We start from the raw sequence: 19,409 nt of genomic DNA on the forward strand, positions 1-19,409 counted from the left end.
CCCCTCTCTCTCTCTCTCCTTCCCCCCTCTCTCTCTCTCCTTCCTCCCCTCTCTCTCTCTCCTTCCCCCTCTCTCTCTCTCCTTCCCCCTCTCTCTCTCTCCTTCCCCCTCTCTCTCTCTCCTTCCCACCTCTCTCTCTCTCTCTCTCCTCTCTCTCTCCTTCCCCCTCTCTCTCTCCCTTCCCCCTCTCTCTCTCTCCTTCCCCCCTCTCTCTCTCTCCTTCCCCCTCTCTCTCTCTCTCCTTCCCCTCTCTCTCTCTCTCCTTCCCCTCTCTCTCTCTCTCCTTCCCCCTCTCTCTCTCTCTCCTTCCCCCTCTCTCTCTCTCTCCTTCCCCCTCTCTCTCTCTCTCTTCCCCCTCTCTCTCTCTCTCCTTCCCCTCTCTCTCTCTCTCCTTCCCCTCTCTCTCTCTTTCCCTCTCTCTCTCCTTCCCCCTCCTCTCTCTCCTTCCCCTCTCTCTCTCTCTCCCCTCTCTCTCTCTCTCTCCTTCCCCCTCTCTCTCTCTCTCCTTCCCCCTCTCTCTCTCTCTCCCTTCCCTCCTCTCTCTCCTTCCCCCTCTCTCTCTCTCTCTCCTCCCCCTCTCTCTCTCCTTCCCCCTCTCTCTCTCTCCTTCCCCCTCTCTCTCTCTCTCCTTCCCCTCTCTCTCCTTCCCCCTCTCTCTCTCTCTCCTTCCCCCCTCTCGCTCTCTCCTTCCCCCCTCTCGCTCCTCTCCTTCCCCCTCTCTCGCTCTCTCCTTCCCCCTCTCGCTCTCTCCTTCCCCTCTCGCTCTCTCCTTCCCCCTCTCTCTCTCTCTCTCCTTCCCCCTCTCTCTCTCTCTCCCTCTCCTTCCCCCTCTCTCTCCTTCCCCCCCTCCCTCTCTCTCTCCTAACCACACTTGGAGTTGCAGAGGTTTCTTCATTTCCCTCGGCAACGCCGGTACTCCAGCTAGTTGTAAATAAAATGGCCGTTAACTAAACTCTCCACCCCGGAGTCTTTCTTAATTGTTATATAGGTAAGGGTATAAAAACCCTTGAGACACAACAAAACTGGCGACGAGGATGACGGACTTGCGCATCACTTTGCACTGGAATCGGCGATGTTTAAAGTAAGAAGTTCCTGTCTTTTCTTAATGGCGCGCCCGCAGTTTAGTGCTGATGCAATTGCCTCGTAAAGGTGGCGGTTCGTGTGTTACACAAATAAGGGGGGGGGAGTAATGATACAGTGAAACGAAGTGGAGGAAAAGGACTGTAAAAAATTTTTAAAAAGTGGAGGAAAAGGACTGTAAAGATTAAAAAAATAACAAAATAGCTATGCTAACCGGAGCGTTTGGACCATTTGATGAAACGGCGGAGCAATGGAGTGCTTATACAGAGCGTTTCGGATTTTCCGTGACTGCAAATGGCATTAAAGATGACGTGAAAATGGCGACGTTCCTCAGTGTGATCGGAGCAAAAACATTTGGCTTGTTACGGAGTTTGATGCACCCGGATAAGCCCGGCGCTAAGACATATGATCAGATTGTGGAAGTTTTGGAAACACATTTCACACCCAAGCCGCTGCTGATTGCCGAGAGGTTCAGGTTTTACAAATGAAACCAAGGGGAGGGTGAGTCCATAGCCGAATATGTTGCAGTGCTAAAGAAGCTAACTGAGCATTGTGAGTTTGGTGAAACTCTAAATGACACTGTCCGTGATAGGTTTGTGTGTGGATTAAGATGTGAAGCAACACAGAAGCGCTTGCTCACGACTGACAAACTGACGCTTAAATCAGCAGTGGAGCTCGCTGTGTCTATGGAGTTAGCAGCTAAAGATGCACAGCTGTTGGGGGCTGCAACAAGAGTGCACAGGGTAGCAGCTACACCGGATAAGCATGCAAGGGGCGCCAGAGAGTGTTACAGATGTGGAAGGTCAGGTCATCAGCCATCTGACTGCTGGTGTAAAGACCTGACCTGTCGGAAATGTGAAAAGAAAGGACACATTGAACGTGTGTGTAAAGGGCAAAGCAAACAATCCTACACAGAGACACACAAAAAACAAACAAGGAAACACATCCAACTGGCGTTCTAAAAAGAAAAACCTACACGTGGTGAAACAAGAACAGGAAGACAGTGACACAGACTCTGATGGGGAGCTGAATCTCCATGTGTTAACGGTGAATGGAGGCTCATCAGGCTATGGAGTCACTCCACTACTAGATGGAATACCGGTCAAAATGGAGCTGGATACGGGGGCCGCTGTCTCCTTGATTTCAGAGAAGCTATTCAAAGAAAAACTGAACCACCTATCACTGACGCCGGCCAAGCTCATTTTAAAGACCTACACTGGGGAAACAGTCCCAATGCTGGGTAAGACAGAGGTCAAGGTGGAGCTTCATGGACAAACCGTGATACTGCCAGTTTACGTGGTCAAGGGTGACTATCCATCCCTGATGGGCAGGCCATGGTTGGAGAAAATTCATCTGGATTGGAAAAAAGTGAATGCGGTGTCAGTCGAAGAGGCGGGGCTAGCGGCAGTGTTGACAAAGCATGCGGCTGTCTTTGACGGAGAATTGGGGAGTATGAAGGGGATTACGGTCAAACTCAAGGTGAAGCCTGACAGCTAGCCACGATTCCTGAAGGCCAGGAATGTTCCCTACGCCCTCAGACCAAAGGTGGAGGCTGACCTGGAGCGTCTGGTCAAGATAGGGGTCCTGGTGCCAGTTTCGCACAGTGAGTGGGCCATGCCCATGGTACCAGTGATGAAGAGTGACGGCGTGGTTCGCTTATGTGGAGATTTCAAAGTAACAGTGAATCCTGTGCTCTTAGCTGAACAGTACCTCCTCCCCATCATTGAAGATCTTTTCGCAGGTCTAGCAGGTGGTCAGAAGTTTAGCAAGATTGATCTATGCCAAGCCTACTTGCAGATGCATGTAGAAGAGGACTCACAGAAGTACCTCACCATCACCACCCACAAGGGCCTCTACAGGTACTGCCGCCTACCCTTTGGTATAACGTCAGCACCAGCATTGTTTCAGCGGGCTATGGACCAGATCTTAAGCGGCATTCCAGGGGTACAATGTTATCTCGACGATATCCTTGTCACAGGAAAGGACGACAACGAGCATCTGCAGAACCTGACGAAGACACTGGGAAGACTTGAAGAATATGGCTTACGCGTTCGCAAGGACAAATGCGAATTTTTCAAGCCATCAGTGGAGTACCTAGGCCATGTCATCGACGCGGACGGCCTACACACAGCACCGTCGAAAGTGAAAGCCATTGCCGACGCTCCTGCACCTACAAAGTCGGCCAGCTGTGGTCATTCTTAGGTCTCCTGAACTATTATGGAAAGTTTATTCCACAGCTGGCATTACTGTTGAAGCCATTACATGAGTTGCTGTGTCAGGGCAAGGCCTGGGCGTGGACGAAGGAGTGCGAAGCTGCATTCAAGAAAGCCAAAGCAGCTTTGACTGACCCCAGAGTGTTGACGCACTTTGACCTGTCGTTGCAGATTCAGCTGGCCTGTGACGCGTCGCCTTATGGCATCAGCGCGGTCGTGTCCCACATCGTTCCCTCAGGCAAAGAGAAGCCGATTGCATTCACGTCAAGGTCCCTGAGCAAGGCGGAGGTGAAATACCTGCAGATCGAAAAAGAGGCTTTGGGCATCATCTTTGGAATCAAAAAGTTCCATCACTACTTGTTCGGAAGGAAATTCACCTTGCTGACGGATCATCGTCCTCTGACATCGATCTTTGGTCCACACACAGGAATACCCTCCCTGGCAGCGTGCAGGATGCAGCGCTGGGCGCTGATGTTAAGCGCTCACAATTACAACATCAAATACCGGAGGTCAGCAGCACATGGCAATGCGGACGGATTGTCAAGACCTCCGCTGCCTGTGCCCTCTGAAGGCTGTGAGCAGAAGATTTTCTACTTTGACATGGTGAGCAATGCCCCAGCAGGTCAAGAAAGAGACCAGAGTGGACCCTACGCTATCCAAGGTGCTGGATTGGGTGATGCGAGGAGATGGATCACGGGTGTCAGACGCACCACCTGAGCTCCTACCTTACCTGTCAAGAGGGAAGGAGTTGTCTGTCACGTCAGGATGCCTCCTTTGGGGCATGCGAGTGATCATACCACCAAAGCTGCGGAAACATGTCCTCAACGAGCTGCACTCAGGACATTGTGGTATTGTCCGGATGAAGGAGCTGGCACGAAGCTACTTCTGGTGGCCCGGTCTGGATCATGAAATTGAAGTTGAAGCGAAATCATGCCCATCATGCAAGACAACCAGGGATACGCCAAGAGCAGCGCCACTGCATCCATGAGAATGGCCGGCGACACCGTGGCAATGGATCCATCTGGACTTCGCGGGACCAGTGGAAGGAGCGATGTTCCTGGTCGCGGTGGACTCCCATTCCAAATGGCCGGAGGTTGCAGTAATGTCCACTACCACTACGGAGAAAACCATCGCGACTCTGAGAGAGATGTTCGGGCGATTTGGTCTGCCGGAGCAGATCGTAACCGACAATGGAACACAGTTCACATCCCAGGAGATGGAGGAGTTCCTCAAGAGCAATGGAATCCAGCACACGTTCTCCGCGCCTTATCATCCATCCACGAATGGATTGGCGGAGAGATTTGTCAGAACGCTGAAACGCGCATTGAAAGCGGCAAGAAGTGATGCTCCTCTAAAGCAGCGCCTGAATGTTTTCTTGCTGGAATACCGAAACACGCCTCATGCTACGACTGGAGCATCTCCTGCTTACCTACTCATGGGAAGGCAGCTACGGACACGCCTTGACCTGCTGAGGCCAACGTCCACAGAAGCAGTGGTGCACGCCAATCAGCAGGATCAAGTCAGCAGACGAGCTCAGAGGTCCAAAGAACGACATTTTGTGGTGGGGGGCAAAGTCCTCGCGCGTAACTACACCACCCCGGAGCGGTGGATCCCGGCTACGGTCATTCAAAAGACGGGCCCCGTTTCATACCGAGTCCGCACCAGAGACGATCCGAACATGGAGACGGCATGTAGACCAGTTACTGCCAAGACAGTCGCCACAGGTAGCCCAAGAAACAGAGGATCAAGGACCTGCTGGGGGCTCCAGCAGGGACTGGTCGTCCGACCCTGAGACGGTGGCACCATCCACTCTTGTGCCATCGAGGGAGGAAGCCACGCCTGCAGGGTCACGGGAGAGCCAGCCAGAGCCTGCTCCTGAGACTAGGCGTTACCCCCAAAGAGAAAGGCAGACTCCAGAGCGCCTTAGTTACAGTTAGTGCTAACCTGTGTGCATGGGGCAGAATAATCCCCAGGGTTAGTGGAATGTAGAGGCAGTCTACCCTCTCTTCCAAAGTTATAATCATTTTCAGTTATCCTGTTTTGTGGACATTCTATTTTAAGGGGGAGGAAATATGTTGTGTATATTGAATGTGTATTAGAATTGTCCCACATGGGATACCGTAGTGGTGATTTGCAATGCACTATGGAAAATGTAGTGCATTGAGTGAAGAAGCACATTGTAAATAAAATGGCCGTTAACTAAACTCGTCACCCCGGAGTCCTTCTTAATTGTTATATAGGTAAGGGTATAAAACCCCTTGAGACACAACACAAGGGGGTTGGAGTATAAGAGTAAGGAAGTCTTGCTGCAATTGTACAGGGCTTTGGTTAGACCACACCTGGAGTACTGGGCACAGTTTTGGTCTCCTTATGAGGAAGGATATACTCGCCTTAAGAGGCGGTGCAACGAAGGTTCACGAGATTGATTCCTGGGATGAGAGAGTTGTCTGATGAGAGATTGAGTAGATTGGGCCGATACTCTCTGGACTTCAGAAGAATGAGAGGTGATCTCATTGAAACATACAAGATTCAGCAGAGAGTGCTGTGAGTTTGGGTAAGTGTGAGAGTTCTTTAATTGTTATTTCTCTTTAAATCATTCTTGATAAGATTACTTAAGCAGTTTAAGTAAAGGGGAAAAGTTAAATATTTGGGATTCTGTTGGTTTAAGAAGAGTAAAACAAGGTTACACTGCAGTAGGAGTAAATTGGCACAGCAGGCAGTGGAAACCAGTTTTCTAACCAATCAGCAGGGGTGACTCATTTGGCTGTAAACAAACAAACAGTATAAAAAGACCAGTGCTAGCACTGAGTGCGAGTCAGCAGAGAGTGCTGAGAGTTTGGGTAAGTGTGAGTTAGGGTAAGTGGGGTGTTAGGTGCTCTTTTCAAACTTTAACTCTGTGGGTTGTAGTTAATAAGGCCTTTCTGGTGCAGAGTGACTGTTGGTAAACCATTTAACTGGTGTAATTAGAAGGATTGATTTAATTTAAATCAATTAATTAAAGGGGATACTAGCATCTAAAATCGGGCAGAGGGTGTCCATAACTAACAATAAAAAATTTAATTAATTACATAGACTGGAGCAGGTGATGTGTTACTGTTGCGAGATGTGGGAGCCGGTGGACCCCATTGAGGCTCAAGGTGATTACGTCTGTGACAAGTGTCTGCTGCTACAGGAACTCCAGCTCCGTGTTGATGAGCTGGAGTCTGAGCTTCAGACACTGCGACACATCAGGGAGGGGGAGAAGTACCTGGACTCTGTGTTTCAGGAGGTGGTCACACCTATGAAGTTAATTAATTCAGATGTAGCCCATGGTCAGGGACAGGACAGTGTGACTACGAGTGAGGCAGGTACGGGGATCCAGGAGGTAGTGTTGGAGGAGCCGCAGCCCTTGCTCTTATCCAACAGGTTCAAGGTTCTTACTCCCTGTGGGGACAGGAGCAGGGACTGCAGGGAGGATGAGCAACCTGGCCACAGCACCGTGGAACAGGGGGCCATTCAAGAGGGGAGAGTAAATAGAAATGTTGTAGTGGTAGGGGATAGTATTATTAGGGGAATAGATAGAGTTCTCTGCAGCAGAGAGCGAGAGTCCCGAAGGCTGTGTTGCCTACCCGGTGCCAGGGTTAAGGACATCTCCTCTGGGCTGGAAAGAAACTTGCAGTGGGATGGGGTGGATCCAGTTGTCGTGGTCCATGTTGGTACAAACGACGTAGATAGGACTAGGAAGCCGGTTCTGTTAAAGGAGTATGAGCAGCTAGGGGTCAAATTAAAAAACAGAACCTCAAGGGTTATTACCTGAGCCACAAGCGAATTTGGCTAGGACAAATAAAATTAGAGAGTTAAATGCGTGGCTCAAAGACTGGTGTGGGAGAAATGGGTTTTGCTTCCTGGGACACTGGCACCAGTACTGGGGCAGGAGGGAGCTGTTCCGTTGGGACGGGCTTCACTTGGCCAGTGCTGGGACTAGAGTCCTGGCGGATCATATAACTAGGGCTGTAGAGAGGGCTTTAAACTAACTAGTGGGGGGGAGGTTCCTTGAGAGCAAATAATAAAAATGACAACAGAGAAGGTCATAGACTTAGGTAGCAGTGGGGAAATTAAAAACCAGAGCGTGTCAGGAAGGGGCAGAAGTTATGGAGTAAAAGGTAAAGTAATAAAAAGGGCAAAAGCAGGAACTAAGTGTCACAAAACATATTTGAAAGTTCTCTATCTGAATGCACGTAGCATTCGTAACAAAATAGACGAGTTAATGGCACAAATAACTACATATGGGTATGATCTTGTGGCCATTACAGAAACATGGCTGCAGGGTGACAATGCCTGGGAATTAAACATACCAGGTTATTTAACGATCAGGAAGGACAGGCAGGAAGGAAGGGGAGGTGGGGTGGCTATGTTAATAAAGGAAGGAATCACTGTAATACAGAGAAATGATATTGGGTCAAAAGATCAGGATAATGAAACAGTTTGGGTGGAGATAAGGAATAATAAGGGGAAAAAAACACTAGTGGGCATAGTCTGTAGGCCTCCGAACAGTTGCAATCGTAGAGCAAATTATTATCTTAATGGCAAGAAACTGGAAAGTACTGAAGTACAAAGGGATCTGGGGGTCCTGGTGCACAAAACTCAAAAGGTTAGTATGCAGGTGCAGCAAGTGATTAAGAAGGCCAATGGAATGTTGGCTTTCATTGCTAGGGGGATAGAATATAAAAATAGGGAGGTATTGCTTCAGTTGTACAAGGTATTGGTGAGACCGCACCTGGAATACTGCATACAGTTTTGGTGTCCATACTTAAGAAAAGACATACTTGCTCTCGAGTCAGTACAAAGAAGGTTCACTCGGTTAATCCCGGGGATGAGGGGATGGACATATGAGGAGAGGTTGAGTAGATTGGGACTCTACTCATTGGAGTTCAGAAGAATGAGAGGCGATCTTATTGAAACATATAAGATTGTGAAGGGGTTGGATCGGGTGGATGCGGGGAGGATGTTCCCGATGATGGGTGAAACTAGAACTAGGGGGCATAGTCTTAGAATAAGAGGCTGCTCTTTCAAAACTGAGATGATAAGGAACTACTTCACTCAGAGGGTGGTAGGTCCATGGAATATGCTGCCCCAAAAAGCTGTAGAAGCTACATCATTACATAAATTTAAAACAGAAATAGACAGTTTCCTAGAAGTAAAGGGAATTAAGGGTTACGGGGAGCGGGCAGGAATTTGGGCATGAGTCTAGGTTCGGATCGGACATGGCCCTGTGGGTAGCGGAGCGGGCCCAGGGGCCGTGTAGCCTGATCCTGCTCCTATTTCGTGTGTCTAATTCTGTTAGATTCAGGAGATGGTTCTGTGATAGTAGATTGGCGGTTAGGATCAGATCAGCCATGATCTTATTGAATGGCGGAGCAGGCTCGAGGGGCCGATTGGCCTACTCCTGCTCCTATTTCTTATGTTCTTATGTTCTTATTCTGAAGGGGATTGACAGGGTAGATGCTGAGAGATTGTTTCCCCTGGCTGGAGAGTCTAGAACTAGGGGGCATAGCCTCAGGATAAGGGGTCGGCCAGTCAATACTGAGACGAGGAGGAATTTCTTCACTGAGGGTTGTGAAACTTTGGGATTCTTTACCCCAAAGGGCTGTGGATGCTGAATCGTTGAGCATATTCAAGGCGGAGATAGATAGATTTTAGGACTTTCGGGGAATCAAGGGATATGGGGATAGTTCAGGAAAGTGGAGATGAGGTCGAAGATCAGCTATGATCTTATTGAATGGCGGAGCAGGCTCGAGGGGCCGTATGACCTGCTCCTGTTCCTAATTCTTGTTATGTTCTTATGAAAAGGAAGAATTATAGCTCCCAACACATCAATGAACCATGGCACTTGGTTTAGCGAATTGCGGCAGTGAACAAAGAGCGTCATTAACACACCATCAGCAAGAGAGTCTGACACACCGTCAGCAAATGTAGAACACACTACCGCGGCTCTTTAAAAGAGCTATCTAGTTTGTCCCACTCCCCTGCTCTTTCCCCATAGCCCTGCAAATTTTTCCAATTCCCTTTTGAGTGTTATTATTGAATCTGCTTCCTCCACTCTCAGGCAGTGTATTGCAGATCACAACAACTCGCTACATAAATAAAATTCCACCTCATCTCCCCTCTGCTTCTGTTGCCAATGACCTTAAATTGTGTCCTCTGGGTACCGACCCTCCTGCCAGTGGAAACAGTTTCTCCTTATTTACTCTTCATGATTTTGAACACCTCTGTTAAATTTCACCTTAACCGTCTCTGCTCTAAGGAGAACAATCAGAGTTTCTCCAATCTCTCCGTATAACTGGTCCCTCATCCCTGGAACCATTCTAGTAAATCTTTTCTGCACCCTTTCTAAGGCCTTCACATCCTTCCTAAAGTGTGGTGCCCAGAATTGGGCACAATATTCCAGCTCAGGCCTAACCAGTGTTTTATAAAGGTTTAGTATAACTACCTTGCTTTTGTACGCTATACCTGTGTTTATAAAACCCAGGGTCCCGTGTGCTTTTTTAACAGCCTTCTCAACTTGTCCTGCCACCTTCAGAGATGTGTGTACGTCCACCCCCAGGCCTCTCTGTTCCTGCACCCCCTTTAAAATTGTACCATTTAGTTTGTATTGCCTCGCCTCATTCTTTCGACCAAGATGCATGTTAGAGGAGGCCCAGTGTTGGCTTAGGTCTGCACCCTTTCCCTTCACCCTCCCCGCCACTGCTTAATCCCCAGACCTTCATCTTAGCAAAGGTTGCTGATGGGTTGACCTGCCTTTTAATGCTCTACAAAAGCTTGGTCAATGTTTGGACTCCGTCCTTCCACACGTTTAAATTGTTGCCATCCCTTTAAATTTGTCTCGCACACAGTTTTCCAGTAATGCCGTCCCTAGCCCCACCTGAGTATGCAACTGGAGCGGTGACTAACTATGCAAATAAGGTTCGACTGGAGACTTGTGCTATTAGCTCCTGTGGTTCAGGCAGAATTAGAACCTCAATAGGAACTGGCCCCAATATCTGCACATTGTCTGCATGGACTCACTGCTTCTATCCCACAAACCATACCTGGTGATTTTGAAGATTCTCAGGAGACGGATACATCGGAGGACAGAGATTCCCAGTGGAGACATTACCCTCACCTCCACCAGAATGGTCTCCAGGATTCCTCCACACACCACAAAGCAGTCAAACCGGTTAAACAGAGACACAAAGTAGGCCTGCAGGCCCAGGCTGTACATCTTCAGGATCATCTCCACCGTGAACAGGGCTAACAGAACCTTGTTGGCATTGTCTGCAGTACAAGAGAGAAATAGAGAGGTAGACTGAGCAAGAGGGGTCGAGAGATAACACGGGGAGAGAGAGGGATAGAGAGAGTGTTATCAGCACGGGAGAGAGAGGGATAGAGAGAGTGTTATCAGCACGGGAGAGAGAGGGCTAGAGAGAGTGTTATCAGCACGGGGAGAGGAATAGAGAGAGTGTTATCAGCACAGGGAGAGGAATAGAGAGAGTGTTATCAGCACAGGGAGAGGAATAGAGAGAGTGTTATCAGCACAGGGAGAGGGATAGAGAGAGTGTTATCAGCACGGGAGAGAGAGGGATAGAGAGAGTGTTATCAGCACGGGAGAGAGAGGGATAGAGAGAGTGTTATCAGCACGGGATAGAGAGAGTGTTATCAGCACGGGAGAGAGAGTGTTATCAGCACGGGGAGAGGAATAGAGAGAGTGTTATCAGCACGGGAGAGAGAGGGATAGAGAGAGTGTTATCAGCACGGGAGAGAGAGGGATAGAGAGAGTGTTATCAGCACGGGAGAGAGAGGGATAGAGAGAGTGTTATCAGCACGGGGAGAGGAATAGAGAGAGTGTTATCAGCACAGGGAGAGGAATAGAGAGAGTGTTATCAGCACAGGGAGAGGAATAGAGAGAGTGTTATCAGCACGGGGAGAGAGAGGGATAGAGAGAGTGTTATCAGCACGGGAAGAGGAATAGAGAGAGTGTTATCAGCACGGGGAGAGGAATAGAGAGAGTGTTATCAGCACGGGGAGAGGAATAGAGAGAGTGTTATCAGCACGGGGAGAGAGAGGGATAGAGAGAGTGTTATCAGCACGGGAAGAGGAATAGAGAGAGTGTTATCAGCACGGGGAGAGGAATAGAGAGAGTGTTATCAGCACGGGGAGAGAGAGGGATAGAGAGAGTGTTATCAGCACGGGAAGAGGAATAGAGAGAGTGTTATCAGCACGGGGAGAGGAATAGAGAGAGTGTTATCAGCACGGGGAGAGAGAGGGATAGAGAGAGTGTTATCAGCACGGGAAGAGGAATAGAGAGAGTGTTATCAGCACGGGGAGAGGAATAGAGAGAGTGTTATCAGCACGGGAAGAGAGAGATAACACGGGGAGAGAGAGGGATAGAGAGAGTGTTATCAGCACGGGGGGAGAGGTAACACGGGGAGAGAGAGGGATAGAGAGAGTGTTATCAGCACGGGGAGAGAGAGATAACACGGGGAGAAAGAGGGATAGAGAGAGTGTTATCAGCATGGGGGGAGAGGTAACACGGGGAGAGAGAGGGATAGAGAGAGTGTCATCAGCACGGGGAGAGAGAGATAACACGGGGAGAAAGAGGGATAGAGAGAGTGTTATCAGCATGGGGGGAGAGGTAACACGGGGAGAGAGAGGGATAGAGAGAGTGTCATCAGCACGGGGAGAGAGAGATAACACGGGGAGAAAGAGGGATAGAGAGAGTGTTATCAGCATGGGGGGAGAGGTAACACGGGGAGAGAGAGGGATAGAGAGAGTGTCATCAGCACGGGGAGAGAGAGAGAGATAGAGAGAGTGTTATCAGCATGGAGAGAGAGAGGGATAGAGAGAGTGTTATCAGCACGGGGAGAGGAATAGAGAGAGTGTTATCAACACAGGGGGAAAGAGGGATCGAGAGCGTGATATTACAGGGGGGTGGGCTCTATTACCGGGAGGGCATGGGTCTGTTGCCGCGGAGGGGGCGGGGGTCTGTTGCTGCGGAGGGGGTGGGGGGTCTGTTGCCGGCGGGGGGGGGGGGGTGGGGCTCTGTTGCCGGAGTATGGGGCTTTGTTCCAGCAGCGATGCTGACTCAAGGTGCTCACCCTGCACGTTGGTCAGCCGGTCGGGTTGACGATAATGCTCCGTCGCTATCATCAGAGTGTTGAGGAAAACCAGGAATATCACGAGCCAGTAGAAGAACTTGGATTTCACCAGCTCCCTGCACTTCCGCCTGAACATCCGATTCCACCTGTGAGATCGCCAGCTGCAGGACAACCAGCAGAGACAGCTCTTAGAATCATAGAACAGTACAGCACAGGAGGAGGCCATTCAGCCCAAAGGGTCTGCGCTGGCTCCTCCGAAGAGCAATCCAGTCAGTCCCACTCCCCCGCTCTTTCCTCATATCCCTGCAATTTTTTCTCCTTCAAGTATTTATCCAATTCCCTTTTGAAGGCTACTATTGAATCTGTATCCACCGCCCTATCAGGCAGCGCAGTCCAAATTCTAACCGCTCGTTGCATTAAAAAGTCTTTCCTCGTGTCGCCTCTGATTCTTTTGCCAATCACCTTAAATCTGTGGCACGTGTCCGCCCATTCCACCAGCCTGTCTATGTCCTCCTGAAGTCTATGACTATCTTCCTCACTGTTCACTACACTTCCAAGTTTCGTTTCATTTGCAAATTTTGAAATTGTGCCCTGTACCTCAAGTCCAAGTCATTAATGTATATCAAAACCAGCAGTGGTCCCAGTACTGAACCCTGGGGAACACCACTGTGTACCTCCCTCCAGTCTGAAAAACAGCCATTCACCACCACTCCCTGTTCTCTATCCCGTAGCCAATGTTGTATCCGTGCTGCTGCTGCCCCTTTTATCCCATGGGCTTCAATTTTGCTAACAAGCCTAATATGTGGCACTTTATCAAACACCTATTGAAAGTCCATATACAGAACATCAACTGCACTGCCCTCATCCACCCTCTCTGTTATCTCATCAAACAACTCAATCAAGTTCATCAAACACGATTTGCCCTGAACAAACCTATGCTGGCTCTCCTTTATTAGTCTGTGCTTGTCCGAGTGGCTATTAATTTTATCCCGGATTATTGTTTCTAAGTTTCCCCACCACCGACGTTAAACTGACTGGCCTATAATTGTCAAATTTATCCTTCTCCCCTTTTTTGAACAAAAAAAGAGTCTTAAATGCAATCCCGATGAGGATGGAATTTGAACCGATGCGTGCAGAGCACAATGGATTAGCGGTCCAGCGCCTTAACCCTCCGGCCACCTCATCCCCACTTCGGTTATTGCTTTGTGCGATGTGGGCAAGGCTTGATTACCCGAAGGACACGCAGCGCTGGATTCTCCATGGCGATCAAGCACAGGATAACAGCAGAGCACGAGGCAAAAATCAAGTGGTGAGGCCCCACCCCCACCTCTGTGTCCAGAATTTAGCTCTCCTCCTCCTACCCAGCCCTTCCCTTCCCTTCCCTTCCCGCCATGTGCCAAGGCAGTCAGTCTCTGCGGAGGCCTAGAAGGCTGCCAGCTGCCCTTGATCTTCAGGGCTCCTCTGACTCTCTCAGGACACGGCCGCCTCTCCTGGGCTGGGATTCTGAGGCCAGGCCCTGGTGGCAGTAGTAATCCCTCCAGGAGACCCTCCTGCATCAATAACCACCACCTACCCAGCGAAATCGGTCAGGGCTGAAGTGAAGAGCATTGCTCCAGCCCATATGGGCAACCAGTCCATAGATTCAACCACATAGTGTGGGACTGGAGTCACAATAGGCCTGACTGGGTAAAGGCGGCAGGTTCCCTGCTCCAAGGGGCGTCAGTGAACCAGTTGGGTTTTTACAACAGCTTCATGGTCAGCCCACAAGAACAACTTGCATTTATATAGCACCTTTCACAACCTCAGGACATCCCTAAGCGCTTCACAGCCAATGAAGTACTTTTGAAGTGTAGTAATGTAGGAAACGCAGAAGCCAATTTGCGCAAGTCAGATCCCACAAACAGCAATGAGATAATGACCAGATCATTTGTTTTTGGTGATGCTGATTGAGGGATCAATATTGGCCCCAGGACACTGGGGAGAAGTCCCCTGCTCTTCTTCAAATAGTGCCGTGGGATCTTTTACATCCACCTGAGAGAGCCTCGGGTTTTTTTATTCGTTCATGGGATGTGGGCATCGCTGGCAAGGCCCTTGAGAAGGTGGTGGTGAGCCACCTTCTTGAACCTCTGAAGTCCATGTGGTGAAGGTACTGCCTCAGTACTGCACTGAAGTGTCAACCTGCATTACATGCTCAAGTCTCTGGGTTGGGGCTTGAACCCATGACCTTCTGACTCAGAGGCAAGCGTGCTGCCCACTGAGCCACAGCTGACATATATTCCGGAATTTAGTTTCACAGCTTTGCTGTGGTGAGATTTGAACTCATGACCTCCGGGTTCCTAGTCCAATACCATGACCCCTACACCTCTATATCCAACAAATAAACTCCTCATCGCACCATTACAGCAGCCCTTCTCCCCCACACCCTACAAGACCTACGTGATTGATCAACGCTGACCTTTCACACAGTTATAGGTGAGGGGCGGATTGCGATTGGTCAATGCTGACCTTTCACACAGTTATAGGTGAGGGGCAGATTGCGATTGGTCAATGCTGACCTTTCACACTGTTATAGGTGAGGGGCAGATTGCGATTGGTCAATGCTGACCTTGCACACAGTTATAGGTGAGGGGCAGATTGCGATTGGTCAATGCTGACCTTTCACACAGTTATAGGTGAGGGGCAGATTGTGATTGGTCAATGCTGACTTACATGATGCGTGAGAGCAGGCTCATTCCCTCCATCTCGAGCAGTTCCTGAGAGCCCATGGAGCCGGTTTCATCTGATGCTAGTATCCCTGCAGAGACAGAGCAGTCACAACATTCACATATTTAAAATTATCAGCCTTGGCTCAGTGATAACACTCTCGCCCGAGTCAGAAGATCGTGGGCTCAAGCCCCACTCCAGAGACTTGAGTCATAATCCAGGTTGAGACTCCCTCAGGGACCGCCGCACTGTCAGAAGTGCCGTCTTTCGGATGAGATGTTAAACCGACACAGGTGGACATACAAGATCCAAAGAAAGAAAGACTTGCATTTCTATAGTCCCTTTCATGACCTTAGGACACCCAAAGCACTTTACAGCCAATGAAGTACTTTTGAAGTGTAGTCACTTGTGCGGTGCACAATTTGCGCACAGCAAACTCCCACAAACAGCAATGACCAAATAATTTGTTTTAGTGAAGTTGGATCACCGGGGAGAACTCCCCTGCTCTTCTTCGAATAGTGCCATGGGATCTTTTACATCCACCTGAGAGAGCGGACGGGGCCTCGGTTTGATGTCTCATCCTAAAGACGGCACCTCCGACAGTGCAGCACTCCCTCAGTAATGCACTGGAGTGTCAGCCTGGACTACGTGCTCAAGTCTCTGGAGTGGGACTTGAACCTACAACCTTCTGCCTTAGAGGCGAGACACTATTTGAAGAGCAGGGAGGAGGAGGGGTCTGACTTGAGGATTTCTGAGATATTTTCTGTTCCGTGTAACCACGCAGTCTCAGACTAATAAACCTTTAGTGACTGGTGTATTCCATGTGTAATGGATACTACAGGGCAAACTGCACCTGCAGGCACAATATTAAGAGTTGTGAAAAGTTTGCCAACTCAAAGGGTGGATGGTAGCTGTTTCGTCATCCAGCCTGAGAATTAGGCCTCATTCTGCTACCAAATCTCCGCCACAACTTCCAGGCTTGGATTGTAAAGGTCTCAGGGAAGGTGACTGCCCGTGGCCCCAGGGACTCTGCTCAGCTCCTCACCTTCTCCATGCTTGATGTGGTCCAGGTCAATGTCCTCAGCATGTGTGATCCACTCGAGGTAACCCTTCAGATCTTCGTCCAGCAGCTGCTTCTCCCTGAACTTCTGGAAATCTCCCCGTGACTTGGCCTTCTCTCTCTCTCTGGAGAACTCCCTGGATTACACACAGAAAGAAGGTCGCAGGTCATTCCTCCAGAGGAGACACATGCTCCCCAATTAGCGTGGCTCAGTGGCCAGCACTCTTGCCTCTGAGCCAGAAGGTCATGGGCTCAAGTCCTACTCCAGAGACTTGAGCCCATTAACTAGGCTGACACTCCCAGTGCAGTACTGAGGGAGTGCTGCACTGTCAGAGGTGCCATTTTTCGGATGAGTCTTTTGACTGAAGGGTCTGTTCTATAAAAATAGCGAGTGCACTTCAAAATAATCAATTTTACGAAAAATAACATCAGCCATACTTTTAGATCTCACCAGTCAATGGTATTGCCGCCCCCTTTTCTTACTTCACATTGAACTGCATCTGCCCCCTGTCTGCCCCTCCTGCTACATTGATATGGTGGTGTAGTGGACCTGAAATATGACAGGGCTTCTCCAGGGATTGATGAAGTAAACAGCTCAGGGTCACAGGAGGAACTCAGTCCCAACCACCTCCAACATTACAGAAAGCTTGAAACAAATTCCGGGTGAAAGAAACATCAGCGATCGGGGGAATTACTGGTCAGTCAGGGTGCGAATACTGGAGATGACTGGAAGCAGTCACTGGTCCCACCATCCTGCCAGGAAATCAGTGGGGATGGCAAACTGTGACAAGGATTGTGAATGAATGCACCGCAACAGAGATTTGTTTAGCATTCTCAGGATGTGGGCATCACTGGCAAGGCCTGTATTTATTGGCCATCCCTAGTTGCTCTAAGAATACAGGTTTTGTACAACTTACTGGCTCGATGGGCCAGTTCAGAGGGTAGCTGCGCATCAACCACGTTGGTGTGGGACTGGAGTGACACAGGCCAGACCGGGTAAGGACGGCAGGTTTCCATCCCTAAAGGACATTAGGGAAACAGTTGGGTTCCATACGACAATCCGACAGCTTCACGGTCACGTTTACCGAGAACAGCCTTTTATTGCCAGTTTTTTTTTAACTGAATATAAATTATTAAAGGGTATGGCAATGAGGACAATGGGATTAGATTGGGTGGGATATTAAAGGGTATGGGGAGTGAGCAGGAGAGTGGGATTAGACTGGGTGGGATATTAAAGGGTATGGGGAGTGAGCGGGAGAGTGGGATTTAGACTGGGTGGGATATTAAAGGGTATGGGGAGTGAGCAGGAGAGTGGGATTAGACTGGGTGGGATATTAAAGGGTATGGGGAGTGAGGGGGAGAGTGGGATTAGACTGGGTGGGATATTAAAGGGTGTGGGGAGTGAGCAGGAGAGTGGGATTAGACTGGGTGGGAAATTAAAGGGTGTGGGGAGTGAGCAGGAGAGTGGGATTAGACTGGGTGGAATATTAAAAGGTGTGGGGAGTGAGCAGGAGAGTGGGATTAGACTGGGTGGGATATTAAAGGGTGTGGGGAGTGAGCAGGAGAGTGGGATTGGACTGGGTGGGATACTAAAGGGTGTGGGGGGTGAGCAGGAGAGTGGGATTAGACTGGGTGGGATATTAAAGGGTATGGGGAGTGAGCAGGAGAGTGGGATTAGACTGGGTGGAATATTAAAGGGTGTGGGGAGTGAGCAGGAGAGTGGGATTAGACTGGGTGGAATATTAAAAGGTGTGGGGAGTGAGCAGGAGAGTGGGATTAGACTGGGTGGGATATTAAAGGGTGTGGGGAGTGAGCAGGAGAGTGGGATTGGACTGGGTGGGATACTAAAGGGTGTGGGGGGTGAGCAGGAGAGTGGGATTAGACTGGGTGGGATATTAAAGGGTATGGGGAGTGAGCAGGAGAGTGGGATTGGACTGGGTGGGATATTAAAGGGTGTGGGGGTGAGCAGGAGAGTGGGATTAGACTGGGTGGGATATTAAAGGGTATGGGGAGTGCAGGAGAGTGGGATTAGACTGGGTGGGATATTAAAGGGTGTGGGGAGTGAGCAGGAGAGTGGGATTAGACTGGGTGGGATATTAAAGGGTATTGGGAGTGAGCAGGAGAGTGGGATTAGACTGGGTGGAATATTAAAGGGTGTGGGGAGTGAGCAGGAGAGTGGGGTTAGACTGGGTGGGATATTAAAGGGTATGGGGAGTGAGGGGGAGAGTGGGATTAGACTGGGTGGGACATTATAGGGTATGGGGAGTGAGCAAGAGGGTTGGATTCGACTGGGTGGGATATTAAAGGGTATGGGGAGTGAGCAGGAGAGTGGGATTAGACTGGGTGGGATATTAAAGGGTACGGGGAGTGAGCAGGAGAGTGGGATTAGACTGGGTGGGATATTAAATGGTATGGAGAGTGACGTAAGAAAACTACTCGGCACTTGGTCTAAGCGTTAAACAAAGCTTTAATCAACTGTTTTACAACATGGAGGTCTAGTTGTGTCCTTCACTAGTTCCCGTTAAGAATGTCCTGCACGAGCTGGGCCCGTGCCCGAGTATTTATACTCTCCCTGGACAGCGCCACCCATAGGCCGCTCAGTATTATTTCATAAGTCTTTCTTTCATGGATGACTGATTCATGTCAGAGAGTATGCAGGAGAGTGGGATTAGACTGGGTGGAATATTAAAGGGTGTGGGGAGTGAGCAAGAGAGTGGGATTAGACTGGGTGGAATATTAAAAGGTGTGGGGAGTGAGCAAGAGAGTGGGATTAGTCTGGGTGGAATATTAATAGGTGTGGGGAGTGAGGGGGAGAGTGGGATTAGACTGGGTGGGATATTAAAGGGTATGGGGAGTGAGCAGGAGAGTGGGATTGGACTGGGTGGGATATTAAAGGGTGTGGGGAGTGAGGGGAAGAGTGGGATTAGACTGGGTGGGATATTAAAGGGTATGGGGAGTGAGCAGGAGAGTGGGTTTAGACTGGGTGGGATATTAAAGGGTGTGGGGAGTGAGGGGGAGAGTGGGATTAGACTAAAGTGGAATGTTACAGGGTTTGGGGAGTGATGGGAGAGTGGAATTAGACTGGGTGGGATATTAAAAGGTACGGGGAGTGAGGGGAAGAGTGAGATTAGACTGGGTGGGATATTAAAGGGTGTGGGGAGTGAGCAGGAGAGTGGGATTAGACTGGGTGGGATATTAAAGGGTGTGGGGAGTGAGCGGGAGAGTGGGATTAGACTGGGT

At 49.6% G+C, this 19,409-nt stretch overlaps 1 protein-coding gene across 1 annotated transcript in view; it reads right to left on the reverse strand.

Annotated features, from left to right (window-relative positions):
- LOC147105386 (voltage-dependent L-type calcium channel subunit alpha-1S-like) overlaps nt 1–16,669 on the reverse strand; it is a 78,824-nt gene extending 62,155 nt beyond the window's left edge. Inside the window, exons 1-5 of the mRNA XM_086011806.1 lie at nt 16,653–16,669; nt 16,155–16,306; nt 15,116–15,200; nt 12,407–12,567; nt 10,361–10,586 (exon numbers count right to left, since the gene is read on the reverse strand). Of these exons, the coding sequence (XP_085867932.1) occupies nt 10,361–10,586; nt 12,407–12,567; nt 15,116–15,200; nt 16,155–16,306; nt 16,653–16,669 (641 nt within the window). The remainder of the gene's footprint in view (nt 1–10,360; nt 10,587–12,406; nt 12,568–15,115; nt 15,201–16,154; nt 16,307–16,652) is intronic.
- Nucleotides 16,670–19,409: the final 2,740 nt, after the last annotated feature.

Source organism: Somniosus microcephalus, chromosome 18 (genome assembly GCF_052327205.1).
Source record: "Somniosus microcephalus isolate GS21.2 chromosome 18, FLI_Smic_1.0, whole genome shotgun sequence".
Taxonomy (NCBI): domain Eukaryota; kingdom Metazoa; phylum Chordata; class Chondrichthyes; order Squaliformes; family Somniosidae; genus Somniosus; species Somniosus microcephalus.